Below are 19,298 nucleotides of genomic sequence, written 5' to 3' on the forward strand. Positions count from 1 at the left end.
CATACATGTTTCATTTTATTTTATATGCTAAAGTTGTTGGTATTTTAGAATAATTAAACTATATTGGTTTTATTAGTGTAATGCTTAAGTGCTTGAGTATAGAGAATGCTATAAAATAGGGAAGTGTTGCTCACTGTTTAGGAGCTCTAGACTCAGATTGCTTGAATTTCCAATTCTAGCCCTGTCTACTTACAGTCTGTGACCCTGGACAGTTTCCTAATCTATATAGCAGGAAGAAGAATATTAACCCCATTGTAAGGCTATTGAGAGAATTATATATTAGTACATGTAAGACCCTTAGTGCAGGTATCTATTGTTTTATTATTTTCATTATTAACCTGGGATGTTTTGTGATATATCTCCTCTCTTCCATTCAGAGGAAGCACCAGCCTAACATTTCAGTTAGGTTGAAAAGTAATTTAAATCTTTATTCCAGCCTCTCAAAAATGCCAAAGGGGATAGCATTCATACCATACTGTAATACTACTTAAAATCTGATTTCTCCATTTTTGATCAATGTCTTTGCATGGTTAATCCCAGACTTCCTTTTCTTTTTTAAAACTTGCCAAACTCATAATTTGAATGGTCTCGTTCTTTTTGTCTTTTCCTCCCTTTCTCAAATTTATTCTTCCCTTTTCCAGGAGTATCCATCTCCCTTTAACTCTCTCCTTTGCCTGTTTGCGCGCTTTAGTTCAGACATTAGTTCAGGACTTGGCTTAATGGCCTGGCCATTAAGATTATTGCATTCACCTGACCTCAGTGATTAGGGCAGCCATCTTTGTAAACAGTCAGTGCACATTACTATACATTACTATTTACTGTCCTGGCTATTGATAAAAGATGGCATAATTCTGGTCTTTAAGAAGCTCAGACTAGGCTTTCCTTTCCAATCTGCCATCTGCGGTGGAACCGCCTCCAAGATGCAGATTTTCGTGAAAACCCTTATGGGGAAGACCATCACTCTTGAGGTTGAACCCTCGGATACAATAGAAAATGTAAAGGCCAAGATTCAGGATAAGGAAGGAATTCCTCCTGATGAGCAGGGACTGATCTCAGCAAAGGCACGCACTTTGACTACAACATTCAAAAGTAGTCCACTCTTCATCTTGTGTTGAGACTTCGTGGTGGTGCTAAGAAAAGGAAGAAGTCTTATACCACTCCCAGGAAGAATAAGCATAAGAGAAAGAAGGTTAAACTGGCCATCCTGAAATACTATAAGGTGGATGAGAATGGCAAAATCAGTCGCCTTCATCAGGTGTGCCCTTCAGATGAGCATGGTGCTGGAATTTTCATGGCTAGCCACTTCGACAGACATTATTGTGGCGAATGTTGTCTGACTTATTGCTTCAACAAACCAGAAGACAAGTAATTGTATATGGGTTAATAATAAAAGACATGAACTAACATTTTAAAAAAAAGCTCAGACTAATTGAGGAATACCAACGTGTAAACAAATGCGTGTAGTATTTCTCTTTATAACTCCCTCCCTTTCTCCTGGCTTCCATCTAATACACATTTCCATTATATACTGTATTACTTCCTTTGTAATCCTTAACCACATTTATTATCAGTTGTTTAATGTCTTTAGTCCTCATTAGATTATAAATTCCATCAGGATAAGGACTATAATTAACTGTTGGATCTCTAGTACCTAGCACTCTGGCACATAGAGGTGCTCCGTAAATGTGGGTTGAATGAATGTTTTAACTGTAGTAATAGAAAAATATAGAAAGTGAAGAGGGAATGATTGGTTTACTGATGGGGTAGTGGAGACGTAAGCCTGGATAAATGCACAGGATTGTTGAAACACCTTGGTGTATTTTGGGAACTGTAAGTAATTCACTTTTGTTGAAACATGATGTATGAGGTGGGAAGTGGTGGTAGATGAATCTGGAGAGAGGGTGAAGGCCAAATCATGAAGAGCCCTGAATGCTACACCTACAGGTTGGGGAGCCATTGACTGGTTTTAAGTAGGGAAAAGAATGTATTAGCTGCAAAAGTGATATATGGATTGGAGGAGAATGAGATTAAAGAAGAGAAACTGGTTAGGAGGCTATTTCAGTACAGATGAAAGATACTATGAAAGCCTAAGGTGAAAAAGAAAAATATGGAAGAAGCGAGGAGATGGAGACCTGGTGTGCAGAATTCATGTGGACTCATGGAGATTTCCACTGTAAATTTAATTTTGTTTTAGCAGTAGAGACATTGTATTAGCCACTTTTTTTTTTTTAATTTTATTTATTTGACAGAGAAAGACACAGTGAGAGAGGAAACACAAGCAGGGGGAGTGGGAGAGGGAGAAGCAGGCTCCCCGCTGAGCAAGGAGCCCAATGTGGGGTTCGATCCCAGGGCCCCGGGACCATGACCCAAGCCAAAGGCAGACGCTTAATGACTGAGCCACCCAGGAGCCCCCCCCTTTTTTTTAGAGTTAAAAGATTTTTAAAGTAATCTCTATCACCCAGCTTGGGGGTTGAACTCACAACCCGAGATTAAAAGTCCCACACTCCACCACTGAGTTAGGCAGATGCCCCTGTATTAGCCAGTCTTTTTTTTTATATAATTTTTTAGAAGATTTTATTTATTTGACAGAGACAGAGATAGCAAGAGCAGGAACACAAGCAGGGGGAATGGGAGAGGGAGAAGCAGGCTTCCCGCTGAGCGGGGAGCCCGATGCAGGGCTCGATCCCAGAATCCCGGGATCATGACCTGAGCCGAAGGCAGACGCTTAACGACTGAGCCACCCAGGCGCCCCTTTTTTTTCTTTTTAATATTTTATTTATTTGACAGAGGCAGAGAGAGAGAGAGAGCACAAGCAGAGGGTGTGGCAGGCAGAGGAAGAAGCAGACTCCCTGCAAAGCAGGGAGCCTGATAAGGGGCTTGATCCCAGGACCCTGAGATCATGACCTGAGCTGAAGGCAGACGCTTAACCAACTGAGCCACCCAGGCGCCCCTCTATTAGCCAATCTTAACTACTGATCCCTAGTTCTGCATCCACACCCACTTAATATTTGTAACTGGACATTGTATTTTTATTTAATTTTCTAATCATTAAAAAAGAGAACCCCCCAAAAGCCTAAGATAAGATAGTAGTAGTGAGAATAAATAGAATTGTTTAAAAAGTAGAATTGATGAAACTTAGAGACTATCCTGAGAAAAATGAAAGAATCTAGAATGACTTTTAGTTTTCTGGCTTGGGAGATGATGGTACTATAAACCAAGAGACACAGTTTAAGAAGGAAGGACAGGTTTGGATCATATGGCTTCTTAAATCAAAATGAGGCAGACGTGAATTGGAAAAGATTTTCTCCTTTTGGAGGAGTTCTTTTTCTCTTAGGCTTTATTGGGGGAGGAAAAGGCAACAGTTTTTACTGCTTCTAGGTTTGAAACCTAGAGCAGATAGTAGTAAATCAGATACAATTAAGTTCCTAAAGGTGTGGGAGAGATTGCAGTGGGTCCTTGACTACTCCCAGGGTATTAGTTGCTGAGGTCGATTTAAATTTCCAGAAGTGGGGCACCTGGCTGGCTCAGTTGGTAGAGCATGGGACTCTTGATTTTGGAGTCATGAGTTCGAGCCCCACATTAGGGATAAAGTTGACTAAAAAAAAAAATTTCCAGATGTTTAATTTGCTTCATCTTATTTAAGCAGCTTTTTTTAAAGCAAGTGGGCATAAACTTTATTTTGTATGTTCTTTTTAAAAGTTTTTATTTAAGGGGTGCCTGGGTGGCTCAGATGGTTAAGCGTCTGCCTTCGGCTCAGGTCATGATCCCAGGGTCCTGGGATCGAGTCCCGCATCGGGCTCCCTGCTAGGCGGGGAGTCTGCTTCTCCCTCTGCCTCTCTCTCTTTGACTCTAATGAATAAATAAATAAAACATAAAAAAAAAAAGTTTTTATTTAAATTGCAGTTAGTTCACAGACAGTGTAATATTCATTTTAGTTATGTAATATAGTGGTTCCGTACTTTCATACATCACCTAGTGCTTATCACAGTGGTGCATTTCTTAATCCCCATCACCTGTTTAACTAATCCCCCTGCCCAACTCCGTTCTGGTAACCATCAGTTTGTTCTCTGTAGTTAAGAGTCTGTTTCTTGGTTTGCCTCTTTCTCTCTCTTTTTCCCCCCCTTTGCTCATTTGTTTTGTTTCTTAAATTCCACATATGAGTGAAATCATATGGTATTTGTCTTTGACTTACGCAGCATAATACTCTCTAGCTCCATCCATGTTGTAAATGGCAAGATTTCATTCTTTTTTATGGCTGAATAATATTTCATTGTATATATATAGTGCATCTTCTTCATCCATTCATCAATCGGTGGACACTTGGGTGGATTCCATAATTTGGTTATTATAGATAATTCTGCTGTAATCATCGAGAAGCATGTATCCCTTTGAATTAGTATTTTTGTATTATTTGGGTAAATACCTAACAGTGCAATTGTTGGATTGTAGGGTAGTTCTATTTTTAACTTTTTGAGGGACCCCTATATTGTTTTTCACAATGGTTGCACCAGGTTGCATTCCCACCAACAGCGCAAAAGCGTTCCCTTTTCTCCACTTTCACACCAACATCTGTTGTTTCTTTTGTTGTTGATTGTAGCCATTCTGACAGGTGTGAGGTGATACCTCATCATGGTTTTGATTTGCATTTCCCTGATGATCAGTGATGTTGAACATCTTTCCATGTGTCTGTTGGCCATCTGGATATCTTCCTTGGAGAAATGTCTGTTCTGCCCACTTTTTAACTGGATTGTTTGTTTTTTGGGTATTGAGTTTTAGAAGTTCTTTATATATTTTAGATAGGAATGCTTTATCAGATGTGTCATTTGCAAATATCTTCTCCCATTCTGTTGTTTACCTTTTAGTTTTATTGTTTCTTTTACTGTGCAGAAGCTTTTTATTTTGATATAGTCCCAATAGCTTATTTTTGCTTTTGTTTCCCTTGCCTCGGGGACATGCCTAGAAAGAAGTTGCTACAGCTAATGTCAAAAAAGTTACTGCCTGTGTTCTCTTCTAGGAGTTTTATGGTTTCAGGTCTCACATTGAGGTCTTTAATCCATTTTGAATTTATTTTTGTATATGGTATAGTGGTCCACTCTCATCCTTTTGCATGTTGCTGTCCAGTTTTCCCAACCATTTGTTGAAGAGACTGTCCTTTTCCCATTGGATATTCTTTCCTGCTTTGTTGAAGATTAATTGACCATATAGTTGTGGGTTCATTTCTGGGTTTTCTATTCTGTTCCATTGATCTATGTGTCTATTTTTGTGCCAGTACCATACTGTCTTGATGATGACTGCTTTGTAATAGAGCTTGAAGTCCGGAATTGTGATGCCTCCAACTTTGCTTTTCTTTTTCAAGGTTGCTTTGGCTAAATTCGGGGTCTTTTGTGCTTCCATATACACATTTTAGGATTGTTTGTTCCAGCTCTGTGAAAAATGCTGTTGGTATTTTGATAGGGATTGCATTAAATGTATAGATTGCTTTGGGTAATATAGACATTTTAACAATATTTGTCCTTACAATTCAGGAGCATGGAATGTCGTTCCATTTTCTTGTGTCATCTTCATTTCTTTCATGAGTGTCATATAGTTTTCCGAGTATAGATCTTTCACCTCTTTGGTTAGGTTTATTCCTAGGTATTTTATTGTTTTTGGTGCAATTGTAATGGGATTGATTCCTTAGTTTCTCTTTCTTCTACTTCATTATTGGTGTATAGAAATGCAGCAGATTTCTGTAAGTTGATTTGTATCCTGCAACTTTATGGAATTCATTTATCAGTGGTAGCAGTTTTTTGGTGGTCTTTCAGGTTTTTTATATAGAGTATCATGTCAACTGCACTAGTGAAAGTTTTACTTCTTCCTTGCCGATTTGGATGCCTTTTATTTCTTTTTGCTGTATGATTGCTGTGGCTAGGACTTCCAGTACTTTACTGAATAAAGTGGTGAGAATGGACATCTCAGTCTTGTGTCTGACTGTAGAGGAAAAGCTCTCAGTTTTTCCCCATTGAGGATGATACTCGCTGTGGGTTTTTCATATATGGCTTTTATTATGTTGAGGTTATGTTCCCTCAAAACCTACCTTGTTGAAGGGTTTATCATGAATGGATGTTGTACTTTGTTAGGTGCTTTTTCTGCATCTATTGAAATGATCATATGGTTATTATCCTTTCTTTTATTAATGTGGTGTATGTATCACATTGATTTGTGAATATTGAACCACGCTTGCAACCCAGGAATAAATTCCACTTGATCATGGTGAATGATTTTTTAATGTATTGTTGGATTTGGTTTGCTAATATTTTATTGAGGATTTTTGCATCTATGTTCATCAGGGATATTGGCCTGTAGTTGTCTTGTTTAGTGGTGTCTTTACCTGGTTTTGGGTAATGCTGGCCTTAGAGAATGAATTTGGAAGTTTTCCTTCCTTTTCTGTTTTTTTGGAATAGTTTGAGAAGAATAGGTATTAACTCATTTAAACGTTTGGTAGAATTCACCTGCAAAGACATCTGGTCCTGGACTTTTGTTTGTTGGGTGTTTTTTGATTACTGATTCAATTTCTTTATGGGTTATTGGTCTGTTCATGTTTTCTGTTTTTTCCTGTTTCAGTTTTGGTAATTTATATGTTTCTAGGAATTTATCCATTTCTTCTAGGTTGTCCAATTTGTTGGCATATAGTTTTTTTCATAATGTTCTTATAATAGGGGGCACCTGGGTTGTTCAGTTAGTGAAGCATCTGCCTTCAGCTCAGGTCATGATCCCAGGGTCCTGGGATCGAGCCCTGCACTGGGCTCCCTGCTCAGCGGGGAGCCTGCTTCTCCCTCTGCCCCTCATCCCACTCGTGCACACGCTCTCTTTCTCTCTCTCAAATACATAAAATCTTTAAAATAATAATACTATTCTCTTTTAATTGTTTGTATTTCTGTGGTGTTGGTTATTTCTCCTGTCTTATTTGTGAATTTATTTGGGCCCTTCCTATTTTCTTTTTTGATAAATCTGATCATCAATTTTGTTAATTTTTTCAAAGAACCAGCTCCTGGTTTCATGGATTTATTTTTTTTAGTTTCTATATCATTTATTTCTGCTCTAATCTTTATTATTTCCTTCCTTCTGCTGGCTTTAGGCATTGTTTATTGTTCTTTTAGGTGTAAGGTTAAGTTGTTTATTTGAGATTTTTCTTCTTGAGGTAGGCCTGTATTGCTGTATACTTCCCTCTTAGGACCACTTTTGCTGCATTGCAAGTGGGCATAAATTATAAGAAAACTGTTAATGCCCTACAACCCAGCAATTGCACTACTTGGGTATTTACCTTAATGATACAAATGTAGTTATCCTAAGGGGCACTAGTACCCCAGTGTTTATAGCAGCAATGTCCGCAATAGCCAAACTATGGAAAGAGCCCAGATGTCATATACACACACAAACACACGCACAATGGAATATTATGCAGCCATCAAAAAATGAAATCTTGCCATTTGCAATGCCATGGATGGAAGTAGAGGGTGTTATGCTAAGCGAAATAAGTCAGAGAAAGGCAGTTATCATATGATCTCACTGATATGTGGAATTTGTGAAATAAGGCAGAGGATCATAGGGGAAGAGGAAAAAATGAAACAAGATGAAACCAGAGAGAGATCAATCATAAGAGACTCTTTTTTTTTTTTAAGATTTTATTTATTTATTTGACACAGAGAGAGAGAGCACAAGTGGGCAGAGCAGCAGGCAGAGGGAAAGGGAGAAGCAGGCTTCCCGCTGAGCAGGGAGCCCGATGTGGAGCTCGATCCCTGGACCCTGGGATTATGACCTGAGCTGAAGGTGGAGGCTTAACGACTGAACCACCCAGGCACCCCAAGAGACTCTTAATCTTAGGAAACAAACTGAGGGTTGATGGAGGGGAGGGGGTGGGGAGATGGGGTGGTTGATGGACATTGGGGAGGGTATGTGTTGTGGTGAGCACTGTGTGTTGTGTAAGACTGATGAATCACAGACCTGTACCCCTGAAAGAAATAATACATTATATGTAAATAATTAAAAAATTTAAAAATATTAATAATTAAAAAAATTAAAAAAAAGAAAACTGTTAAGATTCATGAGTTAGGTTCAGTATTGGTAAAAATGTGAATTGCTATAGCCATTTTGGAAAGTTTGGCAATTAGTCAGATTTCTCTTCTGGAAATCTATTCTGTAGAAATGAAAGTATGTTGTTTTTAATGGCAAAAACTGGAAATAGCCTGAATGTCTATCATTAGTGGGCATGAATATAGATTGTAATATACTTCTATTGTGGAATATTATGCAACCCAAAGAGAATGAGTTAAATCTATGTATCTTGACCTAGAAGGATATCTGAGAGGTTATAGATTAAAACAAGCAAGTTATAAAGAAATGTGTATAATATTTTTGTAAAATAAAGATATAAATACGTACTTTTTTTTTTTTTTTTTTTTAGCATTATATGCACATAGAGAAAGGTGTAAAGGTGTATTTTATTCCAAGTACTCTTCTAATGGCTGGGAATATAGTCCTTGTTTTATGCAGGAGGAGGTATGACAATAAATTAAGAAGTAAATATATAGTATGTTAGGCGAAGATAAATGGTATGGAGAAAAACCCCAACTGGCTAAAGGGGATGGAGGGCAGAGAGGAATTAACTGTTTTATTCTGGATAGAGGCCTCACTGATATGGTGGTTTAACCTTCTTATTGTGAAATAAAATACATGCTAATAAGTGTATAAAACATACATGTAGTTTATATAGTATATAAACATAAATGTAGTTTATTGACATTTGTGAACAACTATGTAACTACCACACAGATAAAGATGTCGAAGATGTCCAGCTTCCCAGAAGCCAAAAGCATGCCCTTTTGGCATATATCCCTCTTCTTCCCACCAGAGTAAACCATTGACTTAATTTTTATGGTAATTATCTTCTTGTTTTTCTTTATAATTGCATTCCTAAATAATATATTTTAGTTTTGCTTGTTTTTGAATTTGCTATATATGGAATTACACTGTATGTATGCTTTTGTGTATTTTGCTCACTATTATGCTTAGTCATCTATATTGTTTTTTTTTTAAAGATTTTATTTATTTATTTGACAGAGAGAGACACAGCGAGAGAGGGAACACAAGCAGGGGGAGTGGGAGAGGGAGAAGCAGGCTTCCTGCGAGCAGCGAGCCCGATGCAGGGCTCGATCCCAGGACCCTGGGATCATGACCTGAGCCGAAGGCAGATGCTTAACGACTGACCCACCCAGGCGCCCCTATTTCTACTTTTAATACATTTGGATAGTTTCTATCTTGGCTATTATGGACAATGCTGTTATAAAGATTTTGCACATATGTCATATGTGAATGCATTTCTCTAAGGTATATCTAGGATTGAGAATTCTGGTTTATAAAATATGTGTATCTCAGCCCTTCTAGAGAATGCCAATTTATTTCTATCTGTAATGGTATCTGAGCGTTAACTACATCTACTAGCCCTAGGTGTTGTCAGACATTTACGTTTTTGCAAATCATCTAAATGTGTAGTGGTATCTCATTATGGTTTAAATTCATTTGCATTTTCCTTATTCCTAATGTGGATCATCTTCTCACATGTTGACCATTTGGTTATTCTCTTGTATGAGACACCTTTTCATGTCTTTTGCCCATTTTTCTATTGCATTGTCTTTTTTTCTTATTGGTTTGTTGGAGTTAAAGATTCTGGATATTCTTGTCTTTTACATGTATTGCAAATATCTTAAGATGACATTTTGAGCAGAGACCTGGAGGAAGTTGAAGGAGTGAGTTGTGGGGAAAGCTGAATGAAGGGTATTAGAGGAAGAGTGAGCAGCAATTACAAAGAACTTGATGCAGGAATATTTTTGAAATGTTGCGGGAGCAGCAAAAGATGCTTACCTGAGGTTAGAAAGGAGAACGGGTTAAGAGGATCTCAGAAAAAAATGAAGCAAAATGGGAAAGAACTCATGGAGTAAGCATTACTAGTAAAAATATAGATTACAAAATCCATTCCTTGATATTACCACAAGTACATAAAAATAGAATATGGTGAAGGAAAAGACCTAGAATATGATCCAATGAAAACATTGATTTGATAACAGGATTGTGGACAGTTTTTGTCCTAGATTTATTATTATACAGCAAAAACAATGTCAAAAGTACATATAAAAAGTTAAAAGTAAATCTTTTACTTTTACTTTTACTACAGAATTCTCAATCCTAGTAATCCAAGTAAATACTAAATTTAATACAAAAAATTAATCGCCTCTTACTCTCAGGCATTGATAAGTAGAAACTCTTATTAGTTTCCTATTGTTGCCTTAATGAATTACCATAAATTTAGTGGCTTAAAACAACTCAAATTTATCATCTTGCAGTTCTGGAGGTCAAATGTCCTAAAATCAAGATGTCAGCAGGCTGTATTCCTTTTGGAGGCCCTAGAGAAGAATCCACTTTGTTCTAGGAGCTGCCTGCATTCCTTGGCTGCTGGCCCCTTACTCCATTTCAAAGCCAGTAATGTTGCATCTTTAAATCTCTCTGTCTTCTACTTCCGTTGTCATATCTGTTTCTCTGACTCTGATATTCTTGCCTCCCTCTTATAACGACTTTTTTGATTTCTCTGGCCCACATGGATAATCCAAAATAATCTTTCTGTGTCAGTGTTCTTAACTTAATCTCCTCTGCAAAGTCCCTTTTGCTATGTAATATAATATATTCACAGGTTCCAGGGATTGGGATGTAGACATCTTTGTAGGGCTATTATTCTATCTACCTTACAGACTCTAAATTTGAGAATAAAATTTTCACTAACCCTGTTTCTTAGGGTTTGATGAACGAGGAATTGGAAGTACGGATAAAAGAGAGAGGACCCTTACTAGCAGAGAATGAATTTGGTGAATGTCTTATCTTGAATTTTCTACAACATCTGCTGTAGAAGGCTAGCTTAGAGTTAGCCTTACACATGATGTAAGGGTGCCTGAAAGACAACTGGAAACTTTCAGATCATATGTTCATTTCATGTAGTTGCTGCCTTGAGAGATAATTATACTTTGTTAGAAGACTGGTTTGAATTTAGTCTGCTTAACAATGATGTGGCATTGAACGGTTCTCATCTATAAAATGGGAGTAGTAATACTTAATTCACAAAGATTTTTATAAGAATTATAAAATTATTACATATACATACATATACATATAATGAAGTAATACTTAGCTTGTATCTGGCATGTAGCAGGTACTCACTTTTCTGGAAGGTCTGTGTTTTTATGATAACAGTGAGAAAATGTTAGAGAGGTTAAGGCGAGTGGTTTATGCTAGAAGTTTTGCTGGAGGCTGCTATACATCTTACTTGCTAGAAGCTACCTGACTCTATTGTGTATTTGGCTCTAAGATCCGTATGGGTAAAATTTTGGGCAAAAAGAAGCAATGAGTTAATATTTGTAGCAAGTGTGGCTGATTATCATTTTTTTTTTCTGTTAGCCTATTTTACCTTTTTCTATGGGAAATTTCAAATTTTTTTTTCTCTCTCCAGGCTGATCATTTTTTTCCCCCTGCCTTCAGTAAAATTCCATGCTGTACTTACAGCATTATTATTCTTGGATCTTCACTTCTCTCTGGTAAGCCTAAATGCTGATCATCTCATGTATTAATTCAACAAATATTATTGAGTGTCTTCTCTCTGTGAGACACTCAACACTGGTGATATAAAAGATAAATAAGAAAATGTGTATCCTCAAGGAGCTCACAGTTTAGCACAAAGACAAGTCAATAGCTAAACTATAATGAATAAGCTTTATATTAGAAGGTTGAGAAAAGCTCTGTGGAATCAAAGAAGTAGTGGTGTTTAGACTAAAGATGTGAGGGAAGGTTTCACAGAAAAAATTGTGTATGACCTAGCCCCCCGCCCCCCCCGCAAAAGTAGCTGGTTATAAAGGAGTATGGTGAGAGAAAGGGGTGGAGGGGAGAGAGGAAGGAATGGGTATTCTGTGAAGTACAGGGAACATAAGTACAGGCATGAGAAAGTGTTGTGTGTTTGGATGAGCTGTGGGTCTTTTTGATGTGGCTAGGGTAAAAGGTGCCTGTGGGAAAGTAATAGGAGAATGAGCTTAGAAGAGTAAGCAGAGGGGCACCTGGGTGGTACAGTCGGTTAAGCGTCCAACTCTTGGTTTCAGCTCAGGTCATGATCTCTGGGTTGTGGGCTCCATGCTGCTTGAGTTTCTCTCTCCCTCTGCCCCTCCCCCTTGCTCTCGCGCTCACATTCTCCCCCTCTCTCAAATAAATAAATCTTAAAAAAAAAAAAAAAAAGAGGCCAGACCATGAAGGGCCTTATATGCCATGCTGAATGAAGAGTTTGAATTTGGACTTTATCCTATAGGTAGTTGCGAACTCTTGAAATATTGTATGCTAAACCAACATGACTAGATTCAAGACTCAAAAGCAGCAGGAAAGGTAGGAAATGAACAAGGAAACTGGTCTCTGGGGAAATCCAGGGAGACCCTTTCAAGAAGGAAAAAATGGCTAACAGTGTAAAGTTTAAAGTGATTGTGAAATATAGAAAAGTTTCTGCTGGACTCTGTTGCTGAGAAGACCTTAACAAGATTATATTTTGTGAATGGGGTAGAAATCAAATTAGATTCAAGAGTTGAGTGGGAGGTAAGAAAATAGAGACTACAATTATAGACCACTCAGAAAACTTGCTGTGAAGCAGAAGTGAGAGGTAGCTAGATAGAGATGTAGATCTGAGAAACAATTTTTTTCAAAGATAGAAGAGTTGTATGTATATTATGTTTTGGCGGAGATGATAAGGTAGAGATAAAGTTGAGTTATATGGGGTGTGATTTGATGGAACAGGAAGGATGGGTTTGGTGGTGAGAAGAGATTATAACCACAGGGAAGGAGGAGAGATACTTTTGTCTAAGACTTGGAAGGAAGAAGATGGGTTCAAAGAAGAATGTAGATTGGAAAATTGGGTGAAATCAGGTTTCTTCTTTCTGGCAGATGGCAGTTGTGAGAGAAGAGGTGTGTAGGGTTAGGCTTTAGATATGGCATAGCCGCTGATCACTGTGGGATGGAGTAGGTCACTGATCAGAGGCATGTAGATAAATTACTAATAGGATAGTTGATCTCAAAAGTAGAGACTCGTAAATTTGTAGTGGCACAAATTGCCAGCTTGTGATTTTCTTCAGAATTCAGCAGATGGTTGGATTGATTCCCCATGGCTGAGAGATTTACTGGGCTGGTGTGGTAAAAGAACAAGAAGCTGGGTGGAGATACTGACAAGAGAGTAGTTGATGCACAACTTTGAGGGAATAGTTAAGTAAATTATGACACATTCGTATAAACTATTTTCTAGCTATTGATATTTATGTTTATAGTTTATAAAGTGCTTATTTTATAATGGTAAGGTAATAAAAGTGTTGTATGTTGTTTTTTTTTTTTTTTTAAGATTTTATTTATTTATCAGAGAGAGAGAGAGACAGAGTCAGGCAGAGGGAGAAGCAGGCTCCCTGCTGAGCAAGGAGCCCGATGTGGGACTCGATCCCAGGACCCTGGGGTCATGACCTGACCCGAAGGCAGAGGCTTAACCGACTGAGCCACCCAGGCATCCCAAAAGTGTTGTATATTGTACAAAGGGTTAGTAATGGTCAACTGTAATAGTTAAGGGATTGTGTTAGGCATAATGATGAAAAAATGCTCTGAAAACCAAAGAGTATTGGTCATCCCTATTAGCGCATAGACAGTCATTTGTCAGGGATCATTATTTCTAGTTTAGAGATGAAGAAAATGAGAGTTAGCAAAAGTGACTTGTTCAGAGTCATAAATTTGATAAATGGCAGAGAGAGAGGTAACTTTTATAGTACTTATTGAAAAGTTACTGTCTCAGGTATTGTTTTATGTGCAGTCTTACTTAATATTTTCCTCTTTTATTGCTCTAATTTTTATTTCCCAGTTAAGAAAACAGATTCTGAGGTGACTAATAATATGAGCAATAGATAACTATCAAAAGAGTGATACCAACAAGTGCTTTAGAAGTTCAGCCGAAGGAGATGTTGTGGACTAGGGTAGAAGAGAGACTTTGGAGATGATTATATTTGAACTTGGACTGAAGGATATGTAGGCTAGTCTTATTTTTTGGTCTCTTTGACTTGTTTTTTTCACGTTAAAAAAAAGATTCTTTATAATAGGCTGTATCATGTTTCTGGAGCCTTTTGCTCTGATAAGAAAAAAAAATACTCCGATAAGAAAAAAAATACTATTCTTGCTTTTTTTTTCTTGCTTATTTTTTTTTCTTTTCTTTTCTTTTTTTTTTTTTTAAAGATTTTTATTTATTTATTTGACAGAGAGAGAGACACAGCAAGAGAGGGAACACAAGCAGGGGGAGTGGGAGAGGGAGAAGCAGTCTTCCCGCAGAGCAGGGAGCCCCATGCGGGGCTCGATCCCAGGACCCTGGGATCATGACCTGAGCCGAAGGCAGACGCTTTAACGACTGAGCCACCCAGGTACCCCTCTTGCTTACTTTTAATGAAAGACCAAGCCTATCTGTAGATATCATAAAGGGACCCAACATAATTTCTGGATCTCTAGTGCATCACTTTTGAGACTGCTTTGGAGGGAATGGAAGAAATAATGTCTTCCAACTAACTTTGCAAGTTGAATCATGAACTCATTGGTAGGCCTTCTAGAATAGGTTTCAAATATAATTATAAATCTGTCTATCTAGTTCTTTTCCCCCTTAAACAATCATTTATATTTGAGTGCTTATTATGGTTAATGGAAGAAAACACTTCATTTGAAACAGTAGTTAAAAGGCGACTGAAACCAGGGATTTAGCTCTTCCATGCTGAGCTGAAAGGGGAAAAATAAGGACTTTTTCTAGGGTTGTTAAATTTCCATTTACCTTTTTCTCCAGTCTTGGCACTTTCATTCTGTGGTTTTAGTGGAAGAAGCATTTGAATATAAAACATTTTACATATGAGGAATCTTCAAGAATTATCAGAAAGGACTTAATAAGAATGATCTCACTTTACTCATAAAGTAGGGATTGCCATGTATAAATATATTATTTATCAGTTTTTATATTTGGAGACGTCTATAATTGGCATCTGTATATTTCTACAAGAAGTAGTCACCATTATAATTTGTCTAATTTTAGGATCAAGTCCATATATAATGGCTTATGGCTTTAAATGAATACTTGATACTTTCTAATAAGGCCCATCTGGTAACTACAAAGAAGTAAAGATAATATAGACATTTTAATGAGCTATGAAAAGGTAGCTTCAGTAGCAAAAGCACATTCTAAAAACAACTAAGAATAACTTACCAAAACTGACTTGAGAAGAAATTAAAAATCTTTATACGCTTTTAGCCATAAAAAAAACTGAATTAGTAATTTAAAAAAATCTATCTACCCAAACAATATCAGGCCCATATAATTAATTACAGTTTTAAAACCACCATAAAATTCACCAGCATAAACATTTTTGAGTGTGCAGTTCAGTAGCATTAAGCATATACACATTGTTGTGGAACATATATGTAGAGCTTTTTCATCTTGCAAATTTGAAATGCTATCCCCATTAAATAACCACTCCCTTTTTCGCCTTTCCTCAGGCCCCAATAACTACCATTCTATTTTCTGTTTCTATGTATTTTACTACTTTGGTTACCTCATATAAAGTGGAATCATAAGTGATTGCCTTTTTGTGACTGGTTTATTTTACTTAATATAATGTCCTCAGGGCTCATCTCTGTTGTAGCATGTGACAGGATTTTTTTCTTTTTTTTTAACTTAAATTCAGGTAATTAACATATAATGTATTATTTGTTTCAGAGGTAGAGGTCAGTGATTCATCAGTTGTATATAACACCCAGTGCTCATTACATCACGAGCCCTCCTTAATGTCCATCACCCAGTTATCCCATCCCCTCCAGCCCCTCCCCTTCAGTAGCCCTCAGTTTTGTTTCCTATGATTAAGAGTCTCTTATGGTTTGTCTCCCTCTCTGATTTCGTCTTGTTTTATTTTTTTCCTCTCTTCCCATATGATCCTCTGTTCTGTTTCTTAAATTCCACATATCAATGAGATCATTAATTGTCTTTCTCTGATTGACTTATTTCACTTAGCATAATACCCTCTAGTTCCATCCACATTGTTGCAAATGGCAAGATTTCATTTTTTTGATGGCTGAGTACTATTCCATTTGTGTGTGTGTGTGTGTGTGTGTATACACACACACCACATCTTTTATTTTTGTGGAATCACTTTATTTATTAATGATCATATATCATTTATGTTGGTTGCCATTTAAAAAAAATACAGACCTCCACTGGGGAAAGAGGAACTGATAGGTTGGGAAAGGAAAGTAGAAAAAACTCTGAATATACCACATCTTCTTTATCCATTCATCTGTCATTGGACATCTGGGCTCTTCCCATAGTTTGGCTATAATTGGACATTGCTGCTATACACTTTGGGGTACAGGTGCCCCTTCGGATCACTACATTTGTATTTTTAGGGTAAATACCCAGGAGTGCAATTGCTGGGTTGTAGGATAGCTCTATTTTCAACTTTTTGAGGAACTTCCACACTGTTTTCCAGAGTGGCACCAGTTTGCATTGCCACCAACAGTGCAAGAGTGTTCCCCTTTTTCCACATCCTTGCCAACATCTGTCATTTCCTAACTTGTTAATTTTAGCCATTTTGACTGGTGTGAGGTGGTATCTCATTGTGGTTTTGATTTGTATTTCCCTCGTGCCGAGTGATGTTGAGCATTTTTTCTATGTGTCTGTTAGCCATTTGTATGTCTTTGGAGAAATGTCTGTTCATGTCTTCTGCCTCTTTCTTGACTGGATTTTTTGTTTTTTGGATGTTGAGTGTGAGAAGTTCTTTATAGATTTTGGATATCTGATACAACATTTGCAAGTATCTTCTCCCATCATGTAGGTTGCCTTTTAGTTTTGTTGACTGTTTCTCTTGCTGTGCAAAAGCTTTTTATCTTGATGAAGTCCCAATAATTCATTTTTGCCTTTGTTTCTCTTGTCTTTGAAGATGTGTCTAGCAAGAAGTTGCTGTGGGATTTCTCTCTTTTTTAAGGCTGAGTAATATTCCATTGTATGCATATGCTACAGTTTGTTTATCCATTCATCTATCAATGGACATTTGGGTTCCTTCCACCAGTGGCTACTGTGGATAGTGCAACTATGAACATAGGTGTCCAGATGTCTCTTCTAGACCCTGCTTTCAATTCTTCTGGATATAAACCCAAATTGGAATTGCTGGATTTGAGATACCTCCATACTGTATTCCAGAGTATTGTACCATTTTTACAGTCCCACCAGCAGTGCACCAGGGTTCTAGTTTCTCCACATACTCAACAACACTTTTTATTTTCTCATTTTTTTAATAGTAGTCACCCAAATCAGGCTTATATAGTTTTTTATAAGTGAGTATAAGATATTTATGGATAATCATAACTTAAGATAAACTCTACCTGAGTCTAGAAAAATAATTATGAATTTGCCTGTTCTAGGTAGTTCATAAACATAGGATTGTAAGTTTTTGTCCTTTTTTTGGTCTGGCTTATTTCACTTAGCATGTTTCTAAGGTTCATCCATATTATTATTATTATTATTATTATTATTATTATTATTTTAAGATTTTATTTATTTATTTGACAGAGAGACACAGCGAGAGAGGGAACACAAGCAGGGGAGCGAGAGAGGGAGAATCAGGGTCCTCACCAAGCAGGGAGCCCGGTGTGGGGCTCGATCCCAGGACCCTGGGATCATGACCTGAGCTGAAGGCAGACGCTTAACGACTGAGCCACCCAGGCGCCCCAGGTTTATCCATATTATAACATGTATCAGAACTTTTTTTTTTCAGAACTTCATTTTTTATGGCTGAATAATCCTCCATTATGTGGTGTGTATGTGGTGTGTATACCACCTTTGTATATCTATTGATCTGTTGATAGACCCTTGTGTTTTTACAACACAGGTAATTTTATTTATTTTATTTTTTATTTTTTTAAGATTTATTTATTTATTTGAGAGGGAGAGAGCACAAACAGGGGAAAGGCAGATTGAAAGAGAGAAGCAGACTCCCCGCTGAGTAGACAGCCTGATGTGGGGCTCGATCCCAGGATCCTGGGATCAGGACCTGAGCCGAAGGCAGACGCTTAATGGACTGAGGCATCCAGGGGCCCCACAATACATGTAATTTTAAAAAGATAAAATTTATTAGAGCAACAACAACAATTGAAAAATTACCTTGGAACCCAACAAAAGATGCACATGACCTTTTATGGAGAAAATTATAAAATTTTATTAAAAGACAGAGAAGATCTAAATAAATTGGGATACCATATTAACGGGTAGGAAGACTCAGTATCATGAACACATTAGTTCTTTCCAAATTAATTTATACATGTAATACAATTCTATTTAATATAATGATAGGATATTTCATATAATACAACAAGTTCTGTCAAAATTTATAACAGGAGAGCAGACTGCCAAAAAAACTGAATTTACTTATTCAGATAGTATAACTTATAAATAAAGCCATACTAATTAACAGTGTGCTGGGGGGTGCCTGGGTGGCTCAGTCAGTTAAGCATCTGCCTTTGGCTCAGATCAGGATCCCAGGGTTCTGGGATCGAGTCCCACATCAGGCTCCCTGCTCAGCAGGGAGTCTGCTTCTCCCATTCCCTCTGCCTCTCCCCCTGCTTGTGCTCTCTCTCTTTCCCTCCCTTCACTTGCTCAAATAAATAAATCTTTAAAAAAAAAAAAACCCAACAAAAAACAATGTGCTAATGTGTTAACAACGTGTTAATTAATGGCACAGGATAAACCAAACAATGGAGCAGAACAAAGGCACAAGAATCTGAACTCCTTCATATAAGGAAACTAAAACATATGATAGTGAGAGCTTTGCAGACGAGTGAGACAATGATGGACTGACTAAACAATACATGATAATGAAACAGTTGGTTATATGGGAAATAATAAAATGGAATTTCTATTCACACCATATATGTAAGTTCCTAATGATTAAAGATGTAAATATGAAAAGCAAAACTTTTAGAAAAAATATGGGAGAATATTTTATTTATTTTTTTTATTCTTATGTTAATCCCCTACATTACATCATTAGTTTTAGATGTAGTTTAGATTAGTTTCGTATCCCTACTTTTGTATCTTTGGGGTAAATACCCAGTAGTGCAATTGCTGGATCATATGGTAGCTCTATTTTCAACTTTTTGAGGAACCTCTATTTTAATTTTTTTATATTTAC

General features: G+C 37.2%; 2 protein-coding genes across 2 annotated transcripts in view; both read left to right on the forward strand.

Moving 5' to 3' along the window:
• The window catches only part of PIK3R3 (phosphoinositide-3-kinase regulatory subunit 3), a 120,558-nt gene that overhangs the window by 17,022 nt on the left and 84,238 nt on the right, over positions 1-19,298 (forward strand). The gene's annotated exons all lie outside the window — the stretch shown is intronic.
• On the forward strand, positions 23-1,406 carry LOC118019470 (ubiquitin-40S ribosomal protein S27a-like). Its single transcript, XM_035018672.1, is given in 2 exon segments — positions 23-1,068; positions 1,071-1,406. Coding segments are annotated over 2 exon segments (447 nt in total). The 5' UTR covers positions 23-920; the 3' UTR covers positions 1,370-1,406.

Source organism: Mirounga leonina, unplaced genomic scaffold (genome assembly GCF_011800145.1).
Source record: "Mirounga leonina isolate KUSES-001 unplaced genomic scaffold, KU_Mleo_1.0 Mir_173, whole genome shotgun sequence".
Lineage (NCBI taxonomy): Eukaryota > Metazoa > Chordata > Mammalia > Carnivora > Phocidae > Mirounga > Mirounga leonina.